Raw genomic sequence first — 27700 nt, forward strand, 5'->3', positions numbered from 1 at the left:
GTGAGATGAGTGCAATTGTGCGGTAGTTTGAGCATTCTTTGGCATTGCCTTTCTTTGGGATTGGAATGAAAACTGACCTTTTCCAGTCCTGTGGCCACTGCTGAGTTTTCCAAATTTGCTGGAATATTGAGTGCAGCGCTTTCACAGCATCATCTTTCAGCATTTGAAATAGCTCAACTGGAATTCCATCAGCTCACTAGCTTTGTTTGTCCACTTGTTTGTCACTAGCTTTCTAAGGCCCACTTGACTTCACATTCCAGGATGTCTGGCTCTAGATGAGTGATCACACCATTGTGATTATCTGGGTTGTGAAGACCTTTTTTGTACAGGTCTTCTGTGTATTCTCTTCTTAATATCTTCTGCTTCTGTTAGGTCCATACCATTTCTGTCCTTTATCGAGCTCATCTTTGCATGAAACGTCCCCTTGGTGTCTCTAATTTTCTTGAAGAGATCTCTAGTCTTTCCCATTCTGTTGTTTTCCTCTATTTCTTTGCATTGATCGCTGAGGAAGGTTTTCTTATCTCTTCTTGCTATTCTTTGGAACTCTGCATTCGGATGCCTATATCTTTCCTTCTCTCCCTTGCTTTTTGCTTCTCTTTTTTTCACAACTATTTGTAAGGCCTCCCCAGACAGCCATTTTGCTTTTTTGCATTTCTTTTCCATGGGGATGGTCTTGATCCCTGTCTCCTGTACAGTGTCACGAACCTCATTCCATAGTTCATCAGGCACTCTATATATCAGATCTAGGCCCTTAAATCTATTTCTCACTTTCACTGTATAATCATAAGGGATTTGATTTAGGTCATACCTTTGCTTTTAGCTTCCTTCATTTTCACAGCTATTTGTAAGGCCTCCTCAGACGGCCTAATTACCTTCAAGCACAGCCATTCTGTCTCTACAAAAAAATCTTATTCTTCCTTATAACATCTTACATCAGAGAAGAAAGAGATCCATAATTGCTATGTACACTTATGTAATAATTTAAATATAAAATAATGTTTCTTATTATGATTAGGAACATTTAGTAGAATAAAATCCTAACAAATTTACAGTGATTAAATAAATTATTAAGCAAATGTATACATCAGGAAAATATGGAGGGATTAGAAACATATAGTTTGGTTGCCAAAGACTTGTGTCTAGATCCTAGCACTTCTACTTACGAGTTGTGTTATCTTGGAAGATATTTACCATTTTAAAACCTTAATTTCTTCATCTGAAAATTGAAGCTGCTGCTTACTCAGATTTTGTGTATATAGACATGAACTTGTACACAAAGTATTTGGCACAGTACTTTATTAAGTGCCAATAAACAATGATGTATGATACAATAATATGACAATAATTTAATTTTTAAATTTTTATTAAAAATTCAACCATATTCAAGTGTGTGTGTACCCTTATCAGTTTGAAATTCAGTACTTAGAGATCCACTAATTGTTTAGTCACATATTGTTTAGTCTCCATGTGTTTGTGTTTTTTTGTAGTTTTTTTCTTTGTAGTTGATTTCTAGTCTCAAAGTATTGTGGTCCGAAAAGATGCTTGATGTGATTTCAATTTTCTTAAATTTACTAAGACCTGTTTTGTAGCCAGCATGTGACCTATCCTGGGGAATATTCCATGTGCACTTAAAAATGCTTTCAGATGGATCTGGTCTAATGGGCCATTTAAAGGCAATGTTTCCAGACAGATTTTTCATCTGGATCATCTGTCCATTGATGTAAGGTGTTACTATTATTGTGTTACTGACAAATTTTTTCATTTTGTAATTTTATTGTTTCTAGTTATGGCCTTGTCTTTTTTTTATTTTATTTTTTAACTTTACAATATTGTTTTCGTTTTGCCACATATCAACATGAATCCGCCAATGGCATTGGCCTTGTCTTTTTCACCTAGACTATTTCCTTTAACACTTTTTGTAAAACTGGTTTGGTGGTGCTGAATTCTTTTAATTTTGCTTTTCTGTAAAGCTTTCAATTTATCTATTAAGTTGGAAAAAAACTTTTCTGGGTAGAGTATTCTTGGCTATAGATTTTTCTTCTCTTTCATCACTTTAAATAAATCATGCCACTCCCTTCTGGCCTGTAGAGTTTCTGCTGAAAAATCAGCTGATAGTCTTATGAGAGTTCTCTTCTACGTTTGTTGTCATTCAGTTGATAAGTCATGTTCAATTCTTTGCAAGTCCATGGACTGTAGCATGCCAGGCTCTTCTGTCCTCCACTATCTCCCAGAGTTTGCTCAAATTCATGTCTGTTGAGTTGGTGATGCTATCTAACCATCTCATCCTCTGCTGTCCTCTTATCCTTTTGCCTTCAGTCTGTCCCAGCATCAAGGTCTTTTCCATCAAGTCAGCTCTTTGCATCAGGTGGCCAAAGTATGGAGCTTCAACTTCAGCATCAGTCCTTCCAATGAATATTCAGAATGATTTCCTTTAGGATGGACTCATTGGATCTCCTTGCAGTCCAAGGAACTCTCAAGAGTCTTCTCCAGCACCACAATTCAAAAGCATCAATTTTTCAGCACTCAGCCTTCTTTATGGTCCAACTCTCACATCTATACATGACTACTGGAAAAACCATAGTTTGACTATACAGACCTTTGTCAGCAAAGTAATGTCTCTGTTTTTTTTAATATGCTGTTTAGGTTTGTCATAGCTTTCCTTCCAAGGAGCAAGTATCTTTTAATTTCATGGCCTGTGTATGTTATTTGTTGCCTTTCCATGCTGCTTTTCATATTTTCTGTTTTTCTTTTTGTCATTTTAATTACAGTGTGTTTTGGTGCATTCCTCTTTGGGTTAATCCTATATGTGACTTTCCATACTTCCTGGACTCTCTGGACTATTTCCTTTTCCATGTTAGGAAAGTTTTCAGCTATTATATCTTCAAATATATTATCAGCCCCTTTCTCTTTGTCTTCTCCTTCTGAGATGGTAATGCTAATATTAGTGCATTTGATGTTGTCCCAGAGGTTTCTTCAACTGTACTCATTGCTTTTCATTCTTTTTTTTTTTTCTCTGTTCATTACCAGTGATTTCTACTACTCTTTCTTCCAGCTTTCTGTTCTGCTTCTCTATTGTTTAGTCTACACTTGATTCTTTCTGGTGGGTTTTCATTTCAGCTATATTTTTTATCTCTGTCTGACTGTCATTTATTATTTTCTAACTTATTAAAAACTTCTAACTTTTTTTGTGCATCGTTCTCCTCCCAAATTCTTTGATCATCTTTACAATCTGTACCTTGAACCTTTTCTCAGGTAGATTGCCTAGCTCCACTTCATTTAGTTCTTCTGGGATTTTTATCTTGTTCCTTCATCTGGAATATGTTCATCTGTTGCTTCATTTTGTCTAAGTTGCTGTCTTTATTTTTATGTATCTAATAGTTTGGTTATGTTTCCTGATCTTGGAGAAGTGACCATTTGCAGGAGGTGTCCTATGTGTCCCAGCAGTGCACTCCCTTCTCATCACCCAAACTGTATGCTCTGGGGTATCTCCCTATTAGGACTGTGTAAGTCTTCTAGTTGTGGCAGGCTGAATATGCGGGTGGCCTGTTAGGCTTGGTTGACCCCGGGTCTGGTTGATTGCTTGGGCCTGCCTTGTATGGAGGCTGCTGGCTGTTCCACACAGGGGCCTGGTCATGAGGTGGCCAGCTGCAGAATCCAGGGTGTCCCAAGGCTAGTGCTGGCTCACTGATGGAAAGAGTTAGAGTCCATAAGACTTCGGGGCTGAGGCCCACCCACTGGTGGGTGAAACCTGGTCCTGGTGTTAGTGCAGGATTACTGGCAGGCAGAGTCAGACCCTGGACTCTGGTTCCAGGGTCCAGGAATCCCAGAATTGATATCAGGTCACTGGTAGGAGGAGAAAGGGCAGTTCCTGAAACAGGTGGATACAGGCTCTTGGGATGTCCCAGAGTTTGCACTGGCCTGCTAGTGGGCTGGGGTCCAGCTGATCCCAGGGCAGGGTTTGACCTACTGTGACAGATTAGGACCACAGGTTATAGGATTGTGAGTTTCTGGCATCTATGCTCTCTGATAGGTAGAGCTGGGCCCTGGCCCTCTGCTGGGCAGGGCTGTGTGCAGAGGTGGCTGTGGGTTCAGGAAGTCTTTAAGTACCCTGTGTGCTGACGGGTGGAGCCAGTCAACATGTTAATGAACATAGTTGTGTCCCAGTAAAAGTTTAATTATAAAAAATCAGGCTTCAAGTCAGAGTTCTTCTGTGGGACTTAGTTTGCTGACCTGAGTTAAGAAATTCACATCTAAAAAAGTTTGAAATGAAATTATAAGTTTTTGTCCTCATTTCCCCTGAAAATCACAGAGGGTGAAAGAATTTGGCTTTACTTTCTATGGTAGGCAGAATGATGCTCCCCATCCTCCAAAGATCACCATCTCCTAATTCTTTGCATACATTATCTTAAATGCCAAAAGGCACTGTGGTTAAATCAAGGGTCTTCAAATGAAAAGATTATCCTAGAATATCTAGATGGGCTTGAAGTAATCTTAAGGGTCCTTACAAGAGGGAGTCAAGTGTTATACTGTTGGATCTGAACATGGAGGAAGCAAACATGAGCCAAGAAATGAGGGAAGCCTTTAGATGCTGAGGAAAATCAAAGGAAACAGATTCACACCAAGGACCCCTAGAAGCAGCACAGTGCTTCCTCGCCCACTTTAGACTACTGAATTCCACAATTCTAGAACAATAAAAGTGTATTGCATTGAGCCCCTAAGTGTGCCATAATTTCTTGGAGCAAATTTGCTGGAGGAAACGAATATATTTGCCTTGTTTTTGGAGTTTGTATTTGTGTGTGTGTGTTAATCATTAAATGCTAACTGCATCATAATAGTTTTAAAGTTAAAATAAATACATTTATATTAAAAAAAAATGTAAAAGAAACCTTGGCTGAAAGATACTTGGAAAAAGTCTCCCTATTAAAAAAGGGATAAAGTTCTGAATGAATAAAGGGATAGTGTTCTATCATTCCTGGCTTTACCATGTCTTTGTTCTGAAAGTCTCTCTCTACTGATCATTAAATTTTTGGTACTTTTCATGTTCCAAATTACTCTACATTTAAAAAAATTTTTAAACAGCTGAAAAAAGATCTAGGCATAGGATCACATAGCAATAGGCTAATATACCATTTTAATTTTATGTATTGTATCCTAGCTTTGCTAAGTTATATAGTTGTAGTTTACAGCTTCATATGTGGGATATTTGGAAAACAAAACACTCACAGTGATATATAATTCTCCACCATAAATCTGTTATAAGTGTATTTGATCACTGTTGTCAGAAGACCGGAGTTTTAATTCAGTTGTGCCATTGTTTTCCAGTGGCCTCTAATCCTTCCAATATCTTGAGGAAAACCAAATGATAGGTCTCATCAAAGGCAGGAAAATGCAAAGGATGGATAGAACCAGGGAAGTCTGAATCTCATCTCACAGCTGCTCACATTGTATCAGTCTCTTTAATTCTCTAAGTTTGTGGTCACCCTGGCTAAATTTTATTTCCACATTAAGCACTATTATTTTATTATCCTGTCCTCTCTGAGTGTATGTAGAGACTTTGAATGGCCTTATCTTTTAGCTAGTGCTTTTATTTTCAGTAAATATACCTCTGGTGGTAGTTTAGTCTCTAGGTTGTGTCCAACTCTTGCTACCCCATGGACTGTAGCCCGCCAGGCTCCTCTGTCCAAGAGATTTTTCAGACAAGAATACTTTTTCAGGCAAAAGTACCTCTTTGTTGTTGTTGTTCAATCACTCATTTATTCCAACTCTTTGTGACCCCATGGACTGCAACACACCAGGCCTCCCTGTCCATCACTAACTCCTAGAGTTTACCCAAACTCATGTCCATTGAGTTGGTGATGGCATCCAACCATCTCATCCTCAGTCATCCCCTTCTCCTCCTGCCTTCAATCTTTCCCAGCATCAGGGTCTTTTCTAATGAGTTAGCTTTGTATCAGGTGGCTAAAGTATGGGAGCTTCAGCATCAGTCCTTCTAATGAATATTCAGGATTGATTTCCTTTAGGATTGCCTGGTTTGTTCTCCTTGCAGTCCAAGGGACTCTCAAGAGTCTTCTCCAACACCACAATTCAAAAGCACCAGTTCTCCCATGCTTAGCCTTCTTTATGGTCCAACTCTCACATTTATACAGGACTATTGGAAAAAACCATAGTTTTGATTATATGGACATTTGTTGGCAAAATAATGTGCATGTGAAAGGGCTGTATATGAAGCTTGGCTGGAAGCTAGGAAGGTAGATTAGGCTTGCTTGAATGTTCCAAAAAAAGCACAGTTATTCTTTCCAGAGCTTAAAATGAAAGGTTAATTTTGTTTCTTTTGAATGATTCTCTTTAAATGATTTAGAATTTCTTACTAGAATGTACTGTCATTCACTCATTTTGATCTCTCTAAAACATGGATCATTAACCTTAAAACCATAGAAGTATAATAATGGAGTGAATAAGGTTTAAATGTTTGAATACCAAACTGTCTTGTAAAGTCTGAGTGCAGATGCTTAAGAAAGGTATTTAAAATTCCCCCAAAATGAGGGCAGTGTTTCAGCAGCAATCAGAGTTCCTTATAGCTCCACACATCAAATTTTCTATCCTGTCTTCATTGTAAATTTGAAGACTTTGGGGGAATTTTTTTTTTTGAGAATCTTCGGGAGATTTTTTGAGAGACTTCGGGAGGCACACTTCCATGGGATTGATTCCTGGTGACTGGAAATGTTCACATTCTGCATCATTTAGACATAGAGATCCATGCCTCAGAATGTGTGATAGAATAAAACAATAAATTCTATATCTTACTTTACCTTTGGGAACTCTAAAGTCAGTTTTTAAAGATTTTCCATTTTTCCATGGACTCTTATAATACCATTCTATGGCCTAGAAATATTTCATATTAAGGTAAAGTCACTATATATGGCATGTACAGGTGGCTCAGAGGTTAAAGCATCTGCATGCAATGCGGGAGACCTGGGTTCAATCCCTGGGTCAGGAAGATACCCTGGAGAAGAAAATGGCAACCCACTCCAGTATTCTTGCCTGGAGAATCCCATGGACAGAGAAGCCTGGTGGGCTACAGTCCACAGGGTTGCAAAGAGTCAGATACGACTGAGCGACTTACTTTCACTTTCACTTTTTCACTATATATGGAGATGTCTCTACATGTATGTCTCTAACATATTACAGGGCAGATTTATGAGATCTCAGCATGTGAATTAGTCACATTTTGCTTGTGTGTGGTAGAGCATTTGGGTTAAGCTGGCTTCTACAAAAGGACCACCCCATCTTTGCAACTGACCTTACAAGCTGCTATTAATTCCAAGGGGAAAATTAATCAATACTTTAATGAATGAGAGTTATTTGCATTACTGAAAATGTATCAGCTACACAAACTGCTTGATGTGACTCTTACAAAATCAGTCTGATTCTGTTAGTAATTTGATAAAAACCTGGAGTCAGTTGGTTCCAGATCAAGTGTCAGCGTAGTCCCTAGCCCACTAGCTCAATGCCACCTTCTGTGGTATTGTTCTGTTCTGTAAAACAGATGTTATGATTTACTCCAGACATCCTGCATTTCATTAGAGATTGAAGTAGCCCATTAGTTATCTCATTCACTTCATGTTCAATGGACCAATCAATGGATTAAACTCATGTGATCTGTAGATTCTGATCCTATTGTTAACTTTTACTTATAGGATAAGCTTTAGAATGTCATTACTTCCATCATTCTTAAAGTTTTCTCTTCTACACAGTGGGTTTCTCTGCTCTTTATATTTATAGATGAATGCTTCTAAAGTCCATTCCAAAGAGACAATTATTCAACATGCAACAGTTTTCAGATGTTATTTCTCTTTATACAATATTTTTCTTAGTATTTAAAAGTTTGGTTTCATATTTAGCTAAAAAAATAAATAAACAACCCTCTGGATGAAGTTAAGCTGATTTTCTCTTATTGTTTTATTAAGAGTTACAAACTGATATTGAGACTATTTATATATACACAAAGATAATAGAAACTGACTGACTACCCTCTTATGAGAGGCAGAAAACCAAAAGTTTTGGTTTGCCATATCCTTGCTGTTTCCACTCATTGGATTGACCATAAACATGGTTTAGGTAGTTAGATAGATGATTGAACAGATTTATCCAGACATCCAGCCAACAGTCCATTCAGGGTTTTCTATTTTCCAAGCACTGTGTTTCTACTCTGTTTCATTCTCTGCAACTAGATTACAGAGATTAATATGTGACAAATCCTTCAGTGGTGCACACTTTGAATGTTGTGCTTCAAATGAAATAAACGGCTAAAGTCTTCTTGTTCACTATATTTTTCTGCATTGTTTGTTTCCAGTGAGATTCTCTATGCTGTATTTAATCCTTTGTGTACTATCTGGTGTTATTGGATGAATGAAATGATTATTCCTTTTACTCATAATAACAAATAGAGATTCACTAACACTTATTGGTTATAACTTTTTAATTTATATTTTTAAGTAGGGCACAGTGGGATGAGACATAAAAGATCAGCTATCTTCCTTTTCTTTTGTCTCTTCACTCTTTTCTCCTACTCCCTAATTATATAAATTGCTTCCTTCATTTCTTACCTTACTCTTCTAAAGATAGAAGTGAGATCAAGTGGTAGTGTGGAACAGAATAGATAAATGTGGTCATCACTGAGGGAGACCCAAGTTTAAGTCACTTTTTTCTTTGAAAAATATAAAATTGTGTTTTCAATTTAGAATTATGATCCCTTCACAATATTGCATTTAAAAATATTCATATAAAACATTTATGTGCAAAATTTTATGCTGTAGGGATTGTAGCAAAATTAATACATTTTCAAGCTTATTTCATATTTTCTCCAAATTATTTTTTAGGTTTGCTCTTTGCACTTAGGTAGGACTAATGGTTTATTTCTTGAACGCATGAAGAGGAAATGAAAAAGCTTTAATTGGCAGTCACAAATAACCTAGAATTCCTAGAATTATTAATAGTTTGGACAATTATTATTTTCAGCCCATCTCAATTAAACTCTTTGTTGCTGAATTTAATATTAAATATTTAATAAACTTTTAAGAATTTGTAACATTTACACATAAAAAAGCATACTAAAATTTGTAACACTCCAAATATTAAAATAAGTGTAATAAGTCTCTGAAAAGTTAATTAAAAATAATCTATCTTGAAGACATATTGTTATTTTCTAATAATATGGGTTGTAAAATCTAAATAAATATATGATGAAAAACCCCTTTATGTATTCTATTAAGGTTTACTGTATTTAATTTTTGTGAAAATACTTACTTTTAAAATTATGAGATTTTCTTTTTATTTTAAATGCTCAATGGTATGATGATGTTCAACAGTTTATGATCATCAACACCAGAAGGAATACATTTTAAATATAACTTAAAAAAAATAAAAAATAAAATAAAATAAAATTTTCTAATACATTAAGAATAAATTCAGAATAAAATATCATTTTGCTATTATAATCTGTCTAATTTCTGGAGTAGACTTAATTGCAATAGTAGAATTAGTTGCAATAGTCAAATAGAATTTCACGTGATATTATTGCATTGTTTTCCTCATTATGTCTTCCTAGACTTTATATTCTACTGATTTCACACCCCTTTTCAGTAATGTGCTAGATGGATTAAATCATTTGCAAACCCTGAACATACTTTTTCAATTAATTAATTAATTTTAATTGGAAGATAATTACTTTTCAATACTTTGTTAGTTTTTGCCATACATCAACACGAATTGGTCACAGGTATATATGTGTCCCCCCCATCCTGAGGCCCCTTCCCACCTCCCTCCCTACCCTATCCCTCTAGGTTGTCCCAGAGCACCAGCTTTGTGTGCCCTGCTTCATGCACGAAAGTTACACTGGTCATCTATTTTACATATAGTAATATGCATGTTTCAATGCTATTCTCTCAAATCATCCCACCCTCGCCATTTCCCACTTAGTTCAAAAGTCTGTTCTTTACATCTGTGTCTCCTTTGCTGTCCTGCATGTAGGATTATCAGTACTGTCTTTTTAAATTCCTTGTATATGCATTAATATACAATATTTGTCTTTCTCTTTCTGCTGCGAAGAAAAGAACCCATTTTGAGTGATATGTGGCTTTATAAATTTTCTTTTTTTTCTTTCTTAATAGGCCTTTACTGAATTTGAGATTGAGCAGCATCAAGAATGTGCTTATGATCACTTGGAAGTATTTGATGGAGAAACAGAAAAATCACCAGTTCTTGGACGACTGTGTGGAAACAAGATACCAGAGCCCCTTGTGGCTACTGGAAATAACATGTTTGTTCGGTTTGTCTCTGATGCATCTGTTCAAAGAAAAGGTTTTCAAGCCGCACATTCTACAGGTGAGTAAATTAGGTGATGCTTCTCTTTTCTGAGTAAGTACCAAGTTTCTCTTCTAGTGAAGGCAGGGTATTTCTAACAGGATTAAAAGAAATCCCACTGAAACATTGTATGAGATATTTGAGAACCATGTAGCAACCTACCTAAACATCTTTGTAGTTGTTGTTTAGTCACTAAGTTGTGCCCTACTCTTTGTGACCCCATGGTCTCCTCTGTCCATGGGATTTTCCAGGCAAGAATACTGGAGTGGGTTGCCATTTTCTTCTCCAGGGGATATTCTCACCCCAGGGATGGAACCCACATCTCCTGCCTTGGAAGACAGCTTATTTACTGCTGAGCCAAAAGGGAAGTCCTATCTTTGTAGCTCAATATTCAGAAAACTAAGATCATGGCATCTGGTCCCATTACTTCATGGCAAATAGATGGGGAAACAATGGAAACAGTGACAGACTTTATCTTCTTGGGCTCCAAAATCACTGCAGATGGTGACTGCAGCCATGAAATGAAAAGATGCTTGCACCTTGGAAGAAGAGCTATGACCAACCTATATAGCATATTAAAAAGCAGAGACATTATTTTGCCAACAAAGGTCCATCTAGTCAAAGCTATGGTTTTTCTAGTAGTCATGTATGGTTGTGAGAGTTGGATTGTAACGAAAGCTGAGCACTGAAGAATTGATGCTTTTGAACTGTGGTGCTGAAGAAGACTCTTGAGAGTCCCCTGGACTCCAAGGAGATCAAACCAGTCAATCCTAAAGGAAATCAGTTCTGAATATTTATTGGAAGGACTGATGCTGAAGCAGACGCTCCAATACTGTGGCCACCTTACGGGAAGAACTGATTCAATGGAAAAGACCCTGATGCTAGGAAAGATTGAAGGCAGGAGGAGAAGGGGACCACAGAGGATGAGAAGGTTGGACTGAATCACTGACTCAATGGACATGAGTTTGAGCAAGCTCCAGGAGTTGGTGAAGGACAGGGAAGCCTGGAGTGCTGCAGTCTGTGATATTGCAGAGTCGTACACAACTGAGCTACTGAACTGAAACTGAAACTGGATCTTTGTAGCTGTTGCACTAATTAAAAGAAACACAGTAATTTGATCTGATTCATAATCAAAAACTGAGCTGTCAGGGAAGCCCCAAAGATCAAGAAAACTATCTCTTAATATTTATAAGGTGTATTCCACGTTAATTTTGGCAATTTGATTTATGTATTTAATAGATAGAATCTGTAGCTTGAAATTGAAAATTTTTGTTTTTGCTAAAATCCTACATGATTAGCTAACTTTCATATTAATATTTTTATCAATGTGGTATGATCAAGAAGAACTACCTTAAATATTTATATGGTATATTCTATGCTAACTTTAGAAATTCAATTTATATGTTATATTTAACAGATAGAAATCTATAGCTAGAAATTCAAAAATTTTGTTATTGCTAAAATCCTGAGTGACTAAAAGTTTTTGCTTTACCTATTAGCTAACTTTCACATTAATATATTTTTGTGATTCAAATTTTGAATTCAACTCTGTTTACAGAGCCTACCTTTCCCCCTTTTATTTGGTATGCAATACATCTTTTTCCTAACCCTAATCTCTAATTTGACCCTTACAGGTTACAACTATAATGGAAGTTTTTAAGAAATAAAATATAATTTAGACAAATATGAAAAATTTTAGGCAAAAATGTAAAATAACTTTTAATTTGGAGCAAATTTAACAATATATTACATAAAGTGCAGTGAGTGTCCTTTAAAATCCTTCAGTTGAAATATACACTCACTGAAGTCGCTCAGCTTATAGCGACACCTGGTGCCAGGCTCAGTGCGTTCACTGCTGAGACCCCAGGAGAGATCTGCGGCTTCTGTCGTGTCCAGCGCTTTGCCACAGCACCCCACTCCAGTACTCTTGCCTGGAAAATCCCATGGATGGAGGAGCCTGATGGGCTACAGTCCATAGGGTCGCTAAGAGTCAGACATGACTGAGCGACTTCACTTTCACTTTTCACTTTCATGCATTGGAGAAGGAAATGGCAACCCACTCCAGTGTTCTTGCCTGGAGGATCCCAGGGACGGTGGAACCTAGTGGGCTGCCGTCTATGGGGTCGCACAGAGTCGGACACGACTGAAGCGACTTAGCAGCAGCAGCACCGTAGCCAGGGGATTCTCCAGGCAAGAATACTGAAGTGGGTTTCCGTGCCCTCCTCCACGGGATCTTCTCGACCCAGGGATTGAACCCCAGTCTCTGACATCTACTGCTTTGGCAGGCAGGTTCTTTACCAGGAGCGCTACCTCTTGGTGTAAAAAAAACAGTCTACAAATTAATCCGTAAAAAAAATTTCGTGCAGTAATGTTTGTCATGCTCTCTTGATTATTGTTTTCTTTCACTTTTATTCTATTTTAGAAATAATAACTTTATTCTATTGTTCAATTTTATTTTCCACTCTAGTATATTCTGCTATGAGCAGATTTATATTGAAGTCTATTTGTGAGAAAGTGGATTTTATCTGATTCGTGCTAGTAATGACTGGACTCAAAAATAATACAATGTCATTATTTCTCATCATTAATATAAATATTCTGGTTTGAGAAAAATCTTTCATGGATTAAAAATATTCCATATTAATGAACTTTTTATGCCTTTGACATTTACTCTTTAAATACTTTCCTGATAACTTATCACATGTTGAAGGAATAGAAAAATTGAAATCTCATTACTTGATCAATATTTTTCTGACATCATAGTGTTAATGGCATAATTTTTAAAATAATCCTGGCTGTCACAGTTTCTAAGAATGGAATGTAAAAATATGCTTCAAAACTCTTGAAACAGCTGATATAGTACCTTCAGTTTACTCACCTATAAATTCCTCTTCAGTTCAGTTTAGTCACTCAGTCGTGTCCAACTCTTTGCGACCCCATGAATTGCATCACGCCAGGCCTCCCTGTCCATCACCAACTCCCGGAGTTCACCAAAACTCTTGTCCATCGAGTCAGTGATGCCATCCTGCCATCTCATCCTCTGTCGTCCCCTTCTCCTCCTGCCCCCAATCCCTCCCAGCATCAGAGTCTTTTCCAATGAGTCAACTCTTCGCATGGGGTGGCCAAAGTATTGGAGTTTCAGCTTTAGCATCAGTCACTTACTTTTATAGTTTCTCTTTTTATCTTTGCCTTTACCTTAAACTTCAAGTTTTCTTGCAACTATAAAACTCCATGACTCCTTAATTTACATGGCTTCTGCTATAGATGCTATTTCTGTGTATGTATTACCATTAAGAATTCATTGGTAAGCTCTAATTACATCATCACAGAGATCATATATTGAAATCCAATGGTATATGTAGCATGCACTTGATATTTCAGGCACATACATACACTTAACAACTACATACATTGAGCTCTCAAAAGAGCTATATGATGTAGGAATTATCTTTATCTTCAGATAAAGAAATTTAAAATCTGAGACATTAATGTGCAACAATTTCTAAAATTCAAACCTGGGATTTCATCCTAATTCTGATTGTGTCCAAAGCTCATGTACTTTCTACTATGGTATATTTTCTCTAAACATAACCATTTTGGACTAGGAAGAAAACCAATACAAAACTGGATAACTGTTAATTGAAACAATATATAGAGATTGAATGCTTCCTTATACAAGTCCTCTGTCCAAAGTAACCAACAGACTAGTTTCATTTTACTTTACTGTTCATTCCATATCCATTCAAATACCCATGTAAGCAGCCTCACTATTATTTTGTAGGCAAAACATGCCTTGGATATTGTTTGATTCAGTCCTGTCATCTCAAAAATGAGGCTTCTGAGGCTAAAACTTAATGACTACCAAAGTAGCACAAAAAAATAACAGCTGGAACTAGAATCCTCTCCCAACTTCTACTTACTTGTGCTCTTGTCAAAATTTTTGGCATTATCTGTTTCTTTCTCTTCTTCATGTGTAAATTGTTACTCTCACTTAACTAGTTATCTTTGAATTTTTGGGGTAGATTTATTTTTTACTGGTACTCTCAAGTAGCTATACATACTGAAATATTATGTACTGCTTATTATTTATTTCTTTGAAAGCTTTCTCTTTAACAAGTTTATTTATTCCACAGTCTTTCATCAGATATTTATTTGGTACTTTAAATAGACACTGTAGAGTATTAATAATTCATAGCAAAACAAATGGGAATTTTATGAGAACTTATGAGAAAATAATAAGAGACCCCGGTTCGATTCCTGGGTTGGGAAGATCCACCAGAGAAGGAATAGGCTTTGCACTCCAGTATTTTGGGGCTTCCCTTGTGGCTCAGCTGGTAAAGAATCTGCCTGCAATGTAGGAGACCTGGGTTTGATCCCTGGGTTGGGAAGATCTCCTGGAGAAGGGAAAGACTACCCACTCCAGTATTCTGGCCTGGAGAATTCCATGGACCATGTAGTCCAGGGTTGAAAGAGTCAGACACGACTGAGCAACTTTCACTTCACTTCATGAGAAAATAGGGGCTTCCCTGGTGGATCAGCATAAAGAATCTGCCTGCCAATGCAGGAGATGCAAGTTTGATCCCTGGGTCAGAAATATACCCTGGAGAAGGAAATGGCAACCCACTCCAGTATTCTTGCCTGGAGAATCCCATGGACAGAGGAACCTGGTGTACTATAGTCCATGGGGTGGCAAAGAGTTGGACACAATTTAGCAACTAAACAACATGAATAATGACAATGAGAAAATAGAAGCAATATCTACCTTTTGACAGCTATAGACTGAGAAGTTAAATTTAAGATTTGCGGTGGGTTTTTGTTAAGACAGTGAAGTCTAATACTGCTGCTGCTGCTAAGTTGCTTCAGACGTGTCCGACTCTGTGCGACCCCAGAGACGGCAGCCCACCAGGCTCCCCCGTCCCTGGGATTCTCCAGGCAAGAACACTGGAGTGGGTTGCCATTTCCTTCTCCAATGCATGAAAGTGAAAAATGAAAGTGAAGTAGCTCAGTCGTGTCCGACTCTTAGCAACCGCATGGACTGCAGCCCACCAGGCTCCTCCATCCATGGGATTTTCCAGGCAAGAGTACTGGAGTGGGGTGAAGTCCAATACTACATTTGTCAAATTTGCTAAATGTATAAGGCATTTATTCATTATTTACTGCTTTCTAGAATGCATGTAATTATTATTAATGGGCCCTGAAGTATACATTTTAATTTGCTTGAACAAATTTATATTTCTATATACAATTTTAATTATATCCACAAGGAAAGTTTCTAACTATGAATTTTGAAATTAGGTGAATATAAATATTAATGTTGCTTTATGGTTTTCCTTTTTTTTTTTCTTTTTACAAGTAATACATTCCAAATCCGTGGGAAATGGACTTTATTGAAAAAGGTGCCATTTTCCTCTGAAGGTGGGTTCAAATTCTAAGTCCAAATTTATTTTAATCAGGTAAAAGAAATGGTATTATTAAATAAACTATTGAAGAAAAAAAATTTTTAATTAAAAAAAGTATCCTGTGTATTCTCTCAGAAGATAAGGCTATAGTACAGGAAAAGAGGAAAAGTGTGGAAGAAAATATTTTAAAACACTGCATGTCTGGCAGGACATTTTTCTGCAGGGTAAAGCATCATCATAATTGTCAATGACATTTAAAAATCAAATAATATACTATTCAGCACCTTTGAAATTATGTTGATAAAACTAAATTAAATTATAGTTCTATGCCTACTAAAAGCATTTATTGGTCAGATTACAGGCCCTCATAGGAACTTTACCAGGAAATAAACAAATGTCTTTCCAAATTAAAATGATGGTCACCTTTTCTGAAACAATTCAAGTCAGTCTTAATTGTAGTTTAAGTCATTTGAGTATTGTCATTTTCTAGACGTTTTCAGTAAAATCAAATAATGAAGCCTCACATTTCAGATTCACAAGGGCTTTGTTAAGTCTCTTTTCCCCATTTTGTTCAAATACTTCATTTCCTTTTTGACTTCTGTTCTGAACTAGGTCCCTCAGAGAATTGTTTCCTCTGGATCCTGGTTTGTTTTGCCACCTTGTTTCTCCAAAGTAGGCATACAGAAGCCAGCACCTCTCCCACAGTTCACCTCTTCCTGCACTGTGGAATAAAAGTAATGCAAGTACTGACAATTGTAAACAAAGCAAATCACTCAATTATATCAAACTTTGAGAATAAAGCAAATTTATTAAGTATTTGTAAATGGAATTACATTGATTTATACATTTATATAATGAGTTCAGAAATATTGTCACAAAATATTTTACTGGCCTTCAAAAAGATAATTCTTCCTTTCTGAAAACAGATTAATGGTGCTTTAAATTGTTTTTCAATTTTTCTGGTTTTTCTTTTCGTACCTGAGTGGATCCCTAGAAGTACAGATGATGCCATTTAGATGTTCTCGCTGGAAAATAATAAAATGATGGTAGTGTATTCTTAGGTGGCTTTTCCTGCGTGCCAGGTATCTTTCAATAATTTCATATATATTTCAATAATTTCACATGTATTAGCCTACAGCTCCAGAGAAGGCAATGGCACCCTACTCCAGTACTCTTGCCTGGAAAATTCCATGGATGGAGGAGCCTGGAAGGCCGCAGTCCATGGGGTCGCTGAGGGTCAGACACGACTGAGCGACTTCACTTTCACTTTTCACTTTCATGCATTGGAGAAGGAAATGGCAACCCACTCCAGTGTTCTTGCCTGGAGAATCCCAGGGATGGGGAAGCCTGGTGGGCTGCAGTCTATGGGGTCGCACAGAGTCGGACACGACTGAAGTGACTTAGCAGTAGCGGCTGCCTATAGCTCTTCATCTAGATCCTATCACTTGAGTACTGTGTATGATCCCTACTTTAGAAATGAACTGGGGAACAAAATCCCACAGCTGATGACTAGTGAAATTCAGATTTGTATCCAGGCCATTTGGCTGTAGAGTTCTGTCACAGGGAGAGGACAATAATTCTTGGAGTTAGGGATAAGAGACCCACCATTGTGGAAAAGGAAGGATGCTTAGTTTCCAGTCTGTGGGACTTAAGAGATAGTTTCCAAGACTGATAAGATTTTCAGCTTTCCAGAGAGAGTGATTATAAGCACACATGGGACCTATATCAATAGATTGTGCAAGACACTCGTCCTACAAACTGGAAGACAAAGGGACATTTATTTATTTATTTTTATTTAAATTTAATTATTTTTAATTGGAGTATAATTACTTTACAATGTTGTGTTGGTTTCTGCCATATATCAATATGAATCAGCCATAGGTATGTATACTAAGTCCCCTCCCTCTCGAACTTCCCCCCATCTCCCACCCCATCCTACCCTCTAGGTTGTCACAGTGTACCAGTTTAGGACTCTCTGCATCATACAGCAAAGTTCCACTGGCTATCTAATTTTATATATAGTAATGTATATATTTCAATGTTTCTCTCAACTCGTCCCAAACTCCCCTTCCTCCACTGTGTCCACCAGTCAGTTTTCTATGTCTGCATCTCCATTGCTGCCCTGCAGACAGTTTCATCTGTACTATCTTTCTAGATTCTATATATATGCGTTAGAATACAATATTTGTTTTTCTCTTTATGACTTCACTCTCTATAGTAAGCTCTAGGTTCATCTGCATTATTAGAACTGAGTCAAATGTGTTCCTTATTATGGCTAAGTAATATTTCATTGTGTATTAATAGTACCACAGCTTCTTTATCCATTCATCTGCCAGTGGACATCTAGGTTGTTCCATGTCCTAACTATTGTAAATAGTGCTGCAATGAACAGTAGGGTACATGTGTCTTTTTCAATTATGGTTTCCTCTGAGTATATATGCCCAGTAGTGGGATTGTTGGATCATGTGGTAGTTTGATTCCTAGTTTGTTAAAGGAATTTCTACACTATTCTCCATAGTGGTTATAGATCAGTTTGCATTCCCACCAACAGTGCAAGAAGGTTCCCTTTGCTGCACACCTTCTCCAGCACTTATTGTTCATAGATATTTTCATGATTGTCGTTCTGACCAGTGTGAGATGATACCTCATGGCAATTTTGATTTGTATTTCTCTAATAATGAGCCATGTTGAGCATCTTTTCATGTGTTTTTAGCCATCTGTATGTCTTCTTTGGAGAAATATCTGTTTAGGTCTTCTGCCCACTTTTGACTGGGTTGTTTGTTTTTCTGGTATTGAGCTGAATGAGCTGCTTGTAAACTTTGGAGATTAATTCTCTGTCAGTTGTTTTGTTTGCTGTTTTTTCTCCCATTCTGAGGGTGGTCTTTTCGCCTTGTTTATAGATTCCTTCACTGTGCAAAAGCTTTTAAGGTTAATTGAATTTCATTTATTTATTTTTGTTTTTGCTTCCATTACTGTAGGATATGGTCATAGAGGATCTTGCTGTGATTTATGTCAAAGAGTATTCTGCCTATATTTTCCTCTAAGAGTTTTATAATTTCTGGTCTTACATTTAGGTCTTCAACCCATTTTGAATTTATTTTTGTGTATGGTGTTAGGAAGTGTTCTAATTTCATTCTTTTATACATAGTTGTTATCATTTAACATGATGCGGAAGGCATTCTCATGACTGAAACACTAGTTGGAATTTTTTTTGCATCTATAGTCACACCAAGGTCTCTGAATGTGCAGTTGTATGTAGCAATGCTCAGAGTTTTGGCTGAGCCTACTTGTATTCAGACACATCTGAATAGGGTTCCATCTTGGGGATTCAGAAATATTTTGTTAGTTAAAATCACCAAGCCACAATGTGGGTAAACCATATACCAATCTGAAAAAATCTAAGTAAGAGTTTTGGCTGTCCTAATTCACCCTCACATGGTGCTGCCAAGGACTGTCTGGTCACAGAAGACCACACCAGGGTTAAAATTGTGTTTCAATAACCATTGGTTTATCTGTCCAAATCTTTCCACATTGTATTTTTGTTCCTGTTCTCTCCCGACTCATCCCACTTTTCTGGGGACTTCCCTGGTTTCATAATGAAATTTCTGCTTCCCAGTAACCTCTCAGTCATTGCAAATAAGGGCAGAATGAAACTCTAATTTCTCATGGCACTTTGCATATCACTTCCTTTTTCTCCCTACGCCCAGTCATGCTTATATGTTGGTTGGAGGAGACTGTAGGCATCCTCTACTTTTATCTACTCTCTGTTGTTGTTCAGTCACTAAGTCGTGTCTGACTCTGTGAACCCATGGACTGCAGCATGCTAGGCTCTTCTGTTCTCTACCATCTCCTGGAGTTTGCTCAAACTGATGTTCATTGAGTCAGTGATGTTATCTAACTATCTCATCCTCTGCCACCCTCGTCTTTTTTTGCCTGCATTCTTTTCCAGCATCATGGTCTTTTCCAATGAGTCAGCTTTTCACATCATGTGGCCAAAGTACTATAGCTTCAGCTTCAGCATCATCACTTCCAATGAATATATGGGCTGATTTCAATTAGATAGATTGGTTTGATCTCCTTGCTGTCCAAGGGACACTCAAGAGTCTTCTCCAACACCACAGTTTGAAAACATCAATCCTTTGGCCTTCTTTATGGTTCAATTCTCACATCTGTACATGACTACTGGAAAAACCATAGGTTTGACTATAAGGACCTTTGTTGGCAAAGTAATGTCTCTGCTTTTTAATATGCTGTCTAGCTTGGCCATAGCTTTTCTTCCAAGGAGCAAGTGTCTTTTCATTTCATGGCTGCAGTCACCATCTGCAGTTATTTTGGAGTCCAAGAAAATAAAATCTGCCACTGTTTCCATTTTTTCCCCCATCTATTTGCCATGAAGTGATGGGACCACATGCCATGATCTTAGTTTTTTGAATGTTGATTTTCAAGCCAGCTTTTTCACTTTCCTCTTTCACTCTCATTAAGAGATTCTTTAGTACCCTTTCAGTTCAGTTCAGTCATTCAGTTGTGTACAACTCTTTGCGACCTCATGGACTGCAGCAGGCCAAGGTTCCTTAGCCATCACAAACTCCCGGAATTTACTCAAACCCATTTCCATTGAGTCAGTGATGCCATCCAACCATCTCATCCTCCATCGTCCCCTTTTCCTCCCACCTTCAAACTTTCCCAGCATCAGGGTTTTTTCCAATGAGTCAGTTCTTCACATCAGGTGGCCAAATATTGGAGTTTCAGCTTCAGCATCAGTCCTTCCAATGAATAATCAGGACTGATTTTCTTTAGGATAGACTGGCTGGATCTCCTTGCTGTACAAGGGACTCTCAAGAGTCTTCTCCAACACCACAGTTCAAAAGCATCAATTCTTCAGTGCTCAATTTTCTTTATATTCCAACTCTCCCATCCATACAGGACTACTGGAAAAACCATAGCTTTGACTAGATGGACCTTTGTCAGCAAAGTAATGTCTCTGCTTTTTAATATGCTATCTACTTTGGTCATAGCTTTTCTTCCAAGGTGCAAGCATCTTTTCATTTCATGGCTGCAGTCACCATCTGCAGTGATTTTGGAGCTCGAAAAAATAAAGTCTCTGTTTCCATTGTTTCCCCATCTATTTGCCATGAATTAATGGGACCAGATGCCATGATCTTAGTTTTCTGAATGTTGAGTTTTAAGCCAACTTTTTCACTCTCCTCTTTCACTTTCATCAAGAGGCTCTTTAGTTCTCCTTTGCTTTCTGCCGTAAGAGTTGTTTCATCTGCATAGCTGAAATTGTTGCTGTTTCTGCCAGAAGTCTTGATACCAGCTTGTGATTCATCCAGCCCAGGATTTCACATGATGTACTCTGCCTATAAATTAAATAAGCAGGGTGATAATATACAGCCTTGACATATTCCTTTCCTAATTTTGAACCAGTCTATTGTTCCATGTCTGATTCCAACTGTTGCTTCTTGATCTGCATACAGGTTTCTCAGGAGACAGGTAAGGTGGTCTGTTACTCCCATTTCTTTAAGAATTTACCACAGTTTGTTGTGATCCACACATCCAAAGGCTTTAGTGTAGTCAATTAAGCAGAAGTAGATGTTTTTCTGGAACTCCCTTGCTTTCTCCATGATCCAAAGAAGGTTGACAATTTGATCTCTGGTTCCTCTATGTGTTTTCTAAACCCAACTTGTACATCTGAAAAGTCTCAGTTCATGTACTCCTGAAACCTAGCTTGAAGAATTTTGAGCATAACCTTGCTGGCATTTGACATGAGCACAAGTTTACAGTAGTTTGAACATTCATTTCCTCTCTAGTCATTGTAAAATTTGGGGGCCCAGGCTACAAAGAGTAATTTTTGAAAACTTTTATTCTCTAAAATACATTAACTGTAAATTTTATGCAGGTATATATTATATTTGTTATATTTACCTCTAATGACAGAAGTAGTAACTGGTAAATCATATGTTTATTAATATCTCTCTGAAAAAGCTATGAAAGAGCATTTTTTGTTTGTTGGTTAAACACAAAAAATATGATTCATAATGTTCTAGAACTACAAGATAAACTACAATTTATGAGGGGTGTATGTTATTCCAAATCAAGTTAGATAAGTAATTCAACCTAAGTAAAGTAATACTGGTCTGTATATTCTATGTAAAGAATTCTATACGGCACATATACACATACAGGATTTTTATATTGTTCATTTTTTTCGGTTATTTCTTATTACTTTGGCTTCTGGGTTCTTAAAATATTAAGATTTAACTTGAACACTGACGTTCTTGTCCTTGAAAACAGTTATTTAAGAGTGAAAACAGTATAATGTATAACAATAACAAATATTCATTGAGAGCTACTATAAGTTGTTTTTCAGTCACTCAATCGTGTCTGACTCTGTGACCCCATGGACTGCAGCACACCAGGCTTCCTTGTCTTTCACTATCTCCCAGAGTTTGCCCTAACTCACATCCATTGAAAGATACACCCATGTATGTGAATGCAGAGTTCCAAAGAATAACAAGGACAGATAAGAAAGCCTTCTTAAGTGAACAATGCAAAGAAATAGAGGAAAATAATAGAATGGGAATGACTAGAGACTACTTGAAGAAAATTAGGGATCCCAAGGGAACATTTCATGCAAAGATAGGCTCAATAAAGAACAGAAACAATATGATCCTAACAGAAGCAGAAGATATTAAGAAGGGGTGGCAAGAATACACAGAAGAACTATAGAAAAAAGGTCTTCATGACCTGGACAGCCATTATGGCGTGATCACTCACCTAGAGCCAGAAATCCTAGAGTGTAAAGTTAAGTGGCCTTTAGGAAGCATTACTACAAACAAAACTAGTGGAGGTGATGGAATTCCATCTAGGCTATTTCAAATCCTAAAAGATGATGCTATAAAAGTGCTGCACTCAGTATGTCAGCAAATTTGGGAAACTCAGCAATGGGCTCAGGACAGGAAAAGGTCAGTTTTCATTTCAATCCCAAAGAAGGACCATGCCAAAGAAATGTTCAAATTACCTCACAATTGCACTCACTTTACATGCTAGCAAAGTAATGCTCAAAATCCTCCAAGCTAGGCTTTAACAGTATGTGAACCAAGAAATTCCAGATGTACAAGCTGGATTTAGAAAAGGCAGAGGAACAGAGGTCAAATTGCTGACATCCACTGGATCATAGAAAAAGAAAGGGAATTCCAGAAAAACATCTGCTTCATTGATTATGATAAAGTCTTTGCATGAATCACAACAAACTGTGGAAAGTTCTTAAAGAGATGGGAATATCAGACCACCTTACCTTCCTCCTGAAAAACCTGTATGCAGGTTGAGAAGCAGCAGTTGGAACCAGACATGGAACAACAGTTTGGTTCAAATTTGGAAATCAGTCAAAACTGTATATTGTCGCCCTGCTTATTTAACTTATATGCAGAGTACATCATGCAAAATGCCAGACTGGATGAAGCACAAGCTGGAATCAAGATTTCCAGGAGAAATATCAATAACCTCAGATATGCAGATGACACCGCCCTAATGGCAGAAAGCAAAGGGGAACTAAAAAGCTTCTTGATGAAGGTAAAAGAGGAGAGTGAAAAAGCTGGCTTGAAAATCCAGCATTCATAAAACTAAGATCATGGCATCCAATTCCATCATTTCACGCAAATAGATGGGGACAAAATGGAAAGTGACAGGTTTTATTTTCTTGGACTCTAAGATAACTGCAGATGGTGACAGCAGGGATGAAATTAAAAGATGCTTGCTCCTTGGAAGAAAAGCTATGACCAACCTAGACAGTGTATTAATAAACAGAGACATCACTTTGCTAACAAAGTTTTGTATAGTCAAAGTTATGGTTTTTCCAGTAGTCATGTACAGATGTCAGAGTTGGACCGTAAAGAAGTCTGAGCAGTGAGAAATTAATGTTTTTGAATTGTGGTGCTAGAGAAGACTCTTGAGAGTCCCTTGGCAGCAAGGAGACCAAACCAGTAAATCCTGAAGGAAGTCAACCCTGAATATTCATTGGAACTACTGATGCTAAAACTGAAGCTCCAATACTTTGGCCATCTGATGGGAAGACCCGACTCATTGGAAAAGACCCTGATGCTGGGAAAGACTGAAGGTAGGAGGAGAGAGGGGTGACAGTGGATGAGATGATTGGATGGCATCATTGATTCGATGGATGTGAGTTTAAGCAAACTCCAGAAGGTAGTGAAGGACAGGGAAGACTGGCATGTTGCACTCCATAGGTTTGCAAAGTCAGACATGACGAGAGAATGAACAACAAGAAATGTCCATTGAGTTGGTGATGCCATCCAACCATCTCATCCTCTGCTGCCCACTTTTTCTCCTGCCTTCAGTCTTACCCGACATCAGAGTCTTTTCCAATGAGATGACCCTTCACATCACGTGGCCAAAGCACTGGAGTTTCAACTTCAGCATTCAGGGTTGATTTCCTTTAGGACTGACTGGTTACTATATGGCAGGTACTGTTTTAAGCGATTTTCATGTGCTAATTAAATCCTTAAAGCCTGCTAAGATTGGTACTATTGTTGTCATCTGCACTTTACCTTATGTATCAGAGAAGCGATGTCACTTATCCAAAGTCACTGAACTAGTAAGTGTGAAGCTGAAATACCAAACCCAGCCTACCAAACCTAGGGCCTATCAGTATCCACTACATCATTGGAATCTTCAAATATGGGAAGCATAACTGACCATGGAAATGAATACAGAAGTTAGAGAGTGGATATACTACACTAAAAGAGAAATTGGAGTTGTTAAAGCTCATTGAGCTCACTTATCTCATTTTTATTCCTTGGGCAGAGTGTGGTGGCAGACTGAAAGTGGAATCAAAACCCAGAGATCTGTACTCACATGCTCAGTTTGGTGATAACAACTACCCAGGACAAGTTGATTGTGAATGGCTCTTAGTGTCAGAACGGGGCTCTCGACTCGAATTATCCTTCCAGATTTTTGAAGTGGAAGAAGAAGCTGACTGTGGCTATGACTACGTTGAGCTCTTTGATGGTCTTGATTCAACAGCAGTGGGGCTTGGTCGATTCTGTGGATCAGGGGTAAATACAGTACCAACAGGATACCATAGACATGATAAAAATACCTATAAATTGGTGAATCAATATATGTAAGATGTGTAAGTCAGCAATGCTTTTACAAAAAAATGTGACATTATATTATTAATGGCTTGATAAGTTACAACATGTCTCTTCCCTTCTCTATTGCTAGTGAATTGCTCAATAACATCGAACAAGACAGATGAATTCAGTAACTATAATTCTTGTTACTGTCCACATTCTAACTTTTTTAATTCATGCTTTTAATTTTGCACAAAATATTTAATTATCTAAAAGCAATATACCTTAACACACACCATGACAGTTTTGCAAACTTTTAAATTAAAGCATAGAAGAAAAAGAATATGCACAATTCAAATTGAGATCCCCCTCTCAACATATATCTGATAAGTGGCAGGATCTGCCACCAGCGTGGAGGTTTAGCCTATTGAATGTTGCTCCACTGCAGTGTGCACAGGACACAGTACCAAAAATAGGTTAGAGGGCATCAACATGATAAATAAGAAAAAGGAAAGCTTAAGGTTTTCTCAATGCTTTCCCCCAGGATTCAGCACATTAATATCAAATATTCTTCTGAATACATATTTTGTTCTAAAGCTTTAGTTCCATTTTTCAAATGTCTACCAATAACTGTTACTTAAATAATACTGAATTTGAATAATATTGAACTCCTGTCCAAATTACTACTGAAATGAAATGAAAGTGCTTCTCAGTACTTAGATTACTAAAACAAGAAGGAATGGACAATTTGGATTCGGGAAGTGGCTCTGCCTCAGAGCAGCTTCTGAAATAATTTTAATGTCTCTTTTTTCTCTCTGAGCTTCACTTTAATTATTTTTAAATCAAAGGGACTTGGTTTAAAATTTTGGGGAAAACACCAAGTTCCAGAACTTGGAAGCAGACTTAATTATGTTCAAAGCTCAGCTATATCACTGATCAACTTTGTGATCTTGAGCACATCATCTGTTCTCTGAAACTCAAGCTTTCTCACCTGTAAAATAAAGTCACTCATTTACTTTTCAAGGTTGTTAGGAGGATTCAATTTTATACCAAATTTCCAAATATGAATGACATTGAAGAAAAAATAATTCATTTTATTGTTTTTTGTTTGTGTGTCTTTGTTTGTCTTTGTCTTCAGCCACCAGAAGAAATCTATTCAATTGGTGATACAGTTTTAATTCATTTTCACACTGATGACACAATCAGCAAGAAAGGATTTCATATAAGATACAAAAGCATCAGATATCCAGATTCCACACATACCAAAAAATAACCAAAACCTCCATCAGAACATAAAGGAACGTGTATAATGCAGAGAAGATGTACTTCTTTTTTAAATGAAGATTTTAGCACAAACGTTTCATATGAGTTTGAGCAAAAGAAAACTGCAAGACCAGAATTATCTCTGCACTACAAGAGAAGTTTCCAGCTAATCCTGATGAGCATTACCAGGATATTTGAACTCCATTCTTGACAGTATAAATAGAAATAAAGTTGGTGAAAGAGCATCATGATTCAAAGAAGACGTCACAATTTGTTCACAGCACAACACAGATGCTTCACACTTCAAATAGTTCCGTTCAGGGTCTGTGACCCTGCAGAATGTTCTTTTTGACAATTTCTCAATATATGGGAGAAATAAAATGATCTTACAGGTTATAAACTGGAAAACTCTCTCCTTGAATCTTAGGATAATTGCTTTGACTGTGCATCTTGAAGACAATGTAAACCAGATCCATATAAGTTTTTGTGAAGTGGAAGTCTTTTAAGGGTGGTTTATACTTTAAATATGGGTATGACCAGTGTTTGGAAACTGGAATATTTCAGCTTCATTATTTTCACTTGCAGGCTAAATTTACCTCTTTGAAACATAAACGATCTTGAAACCATTTCATTTTCCTGACCTTTGACAAGTTTGAAATGTCAGTATTGTCTATCATTTAGTTAATTCTAGACATAATTTTATTTAAGTGCTGGAAAATGCCCAGTTTATAGGTAAACTTAATTCTTTCAGTGAGAAATGCTGCCTTTTCACACCAAATTTAAAAGACCTCATGATGTCTTATGAACTTGGTGAGATAATTTCCAACAGGTGTGAACCGGATCATTTTAAAGTGACTGCCTAGATGGCTCATGCTCAAGTTCTACTGCTGCTATTCTCCCTTTTGTTGTTGATCTGTTGTAGCTGTTAATGTTGATGTTGTCAAGGTTGATTTTTTTTTTAATGAAATGAAGTGGGTAAGCCTTGTTAGAACTGAAAATTGTCTTTTTCTTCCTAGAATTCAGGTTTTTAAAATGTATGTTGAAAAAAAAAAAAAAGATATGTTTCTGAAAGACTTTCTATGGTGCTATTCCATAAACTTTTTTTTTAAACAAAGTTTTTGACCTTTGAGCCAACCACCTGTAGACTACAAATGTCTCTGTCTGGCTGGTAGCACTTGAAGACTAAAGACTTGCTAAATGTATCAAAAGTATGTCATTGCAAGGGTAGCACTTGTCCTGTGGAACAACTGCTTATAATGCCTTAGAATTATTGTGAATGATTGAGCAGATCCTCATAAGAGACACACCTTTTTTGAAAAGTTGAGTATAGTAGTATATGTTAGTTAGCATCTCTATGAGGAAAATTAATTTCTGTGACTGAGATCTTTACATATAAATATGGTGACCTACTTTTATTGTAGAAAATTAATTTTCTGCTTTGAAGCCAGGATTTTTTTTAATATTAATGTATGTATATGTGAGATTGTCTGAATGAGTGAAGCTACAAGAAGGTGAAAAGTAGTGGGTGGCTGATAAGTTTAAATTTACGTGCCAAGTTCTGCTAGAATCCTGTTTGAAGTAGCAACT

The 27700-nt window shown here is 37.1% G+C and overlaps 1 protein-coding gene across 1 annotated transcript in view; it reads left to right on the forward strand.

Moving 5' to 3' along the window:
* Nucleotides 1–27692, forward strand: part of TLL1 (tolloid-like 1) — a 332306-nt gene extending 304614 nt beyond the window's left edge. The window contains exons 19-21 of the mRNA XM_010840705.1: nucleotides 10170–10383; nucleotides 24582–24832; nucleotides 25989–27692. Of these exons, the coding sequence (XP_010839007.1) occupies nucleotides 10170–10383; nucleotides 24582–24832; nucleotides 25989–26123 (600 nt within the window). The 3' untranslated portion in view covers nucleotides 26124–27692. The remainder of the gene's footprint in view (nucleotides 1–10169; nucleotides 10384–24581; nucleotides 24833–25988) is intronic.
* The last annotated feature ends 8 nt before the right edge of the window (nucleotides 27693–27700 follow it).

This window comes from Bison bison, unplaced genomic scaffold, assembly GCF_000754665.1.
Source record: "Bison bison bison isolate TAMUID 2011002044 unplaced genomic scaffold, Bison_UMD1.0 scf7180017864146, whole genome shotgun sequence".
In the NCBI taxonomy this organism is placed as follows: domain Eukaryota; kingdom Metazoa; phylum Chordata; class Mammalia; order Artiodactyla; family Bovidae; genus Bison; species Bison bison.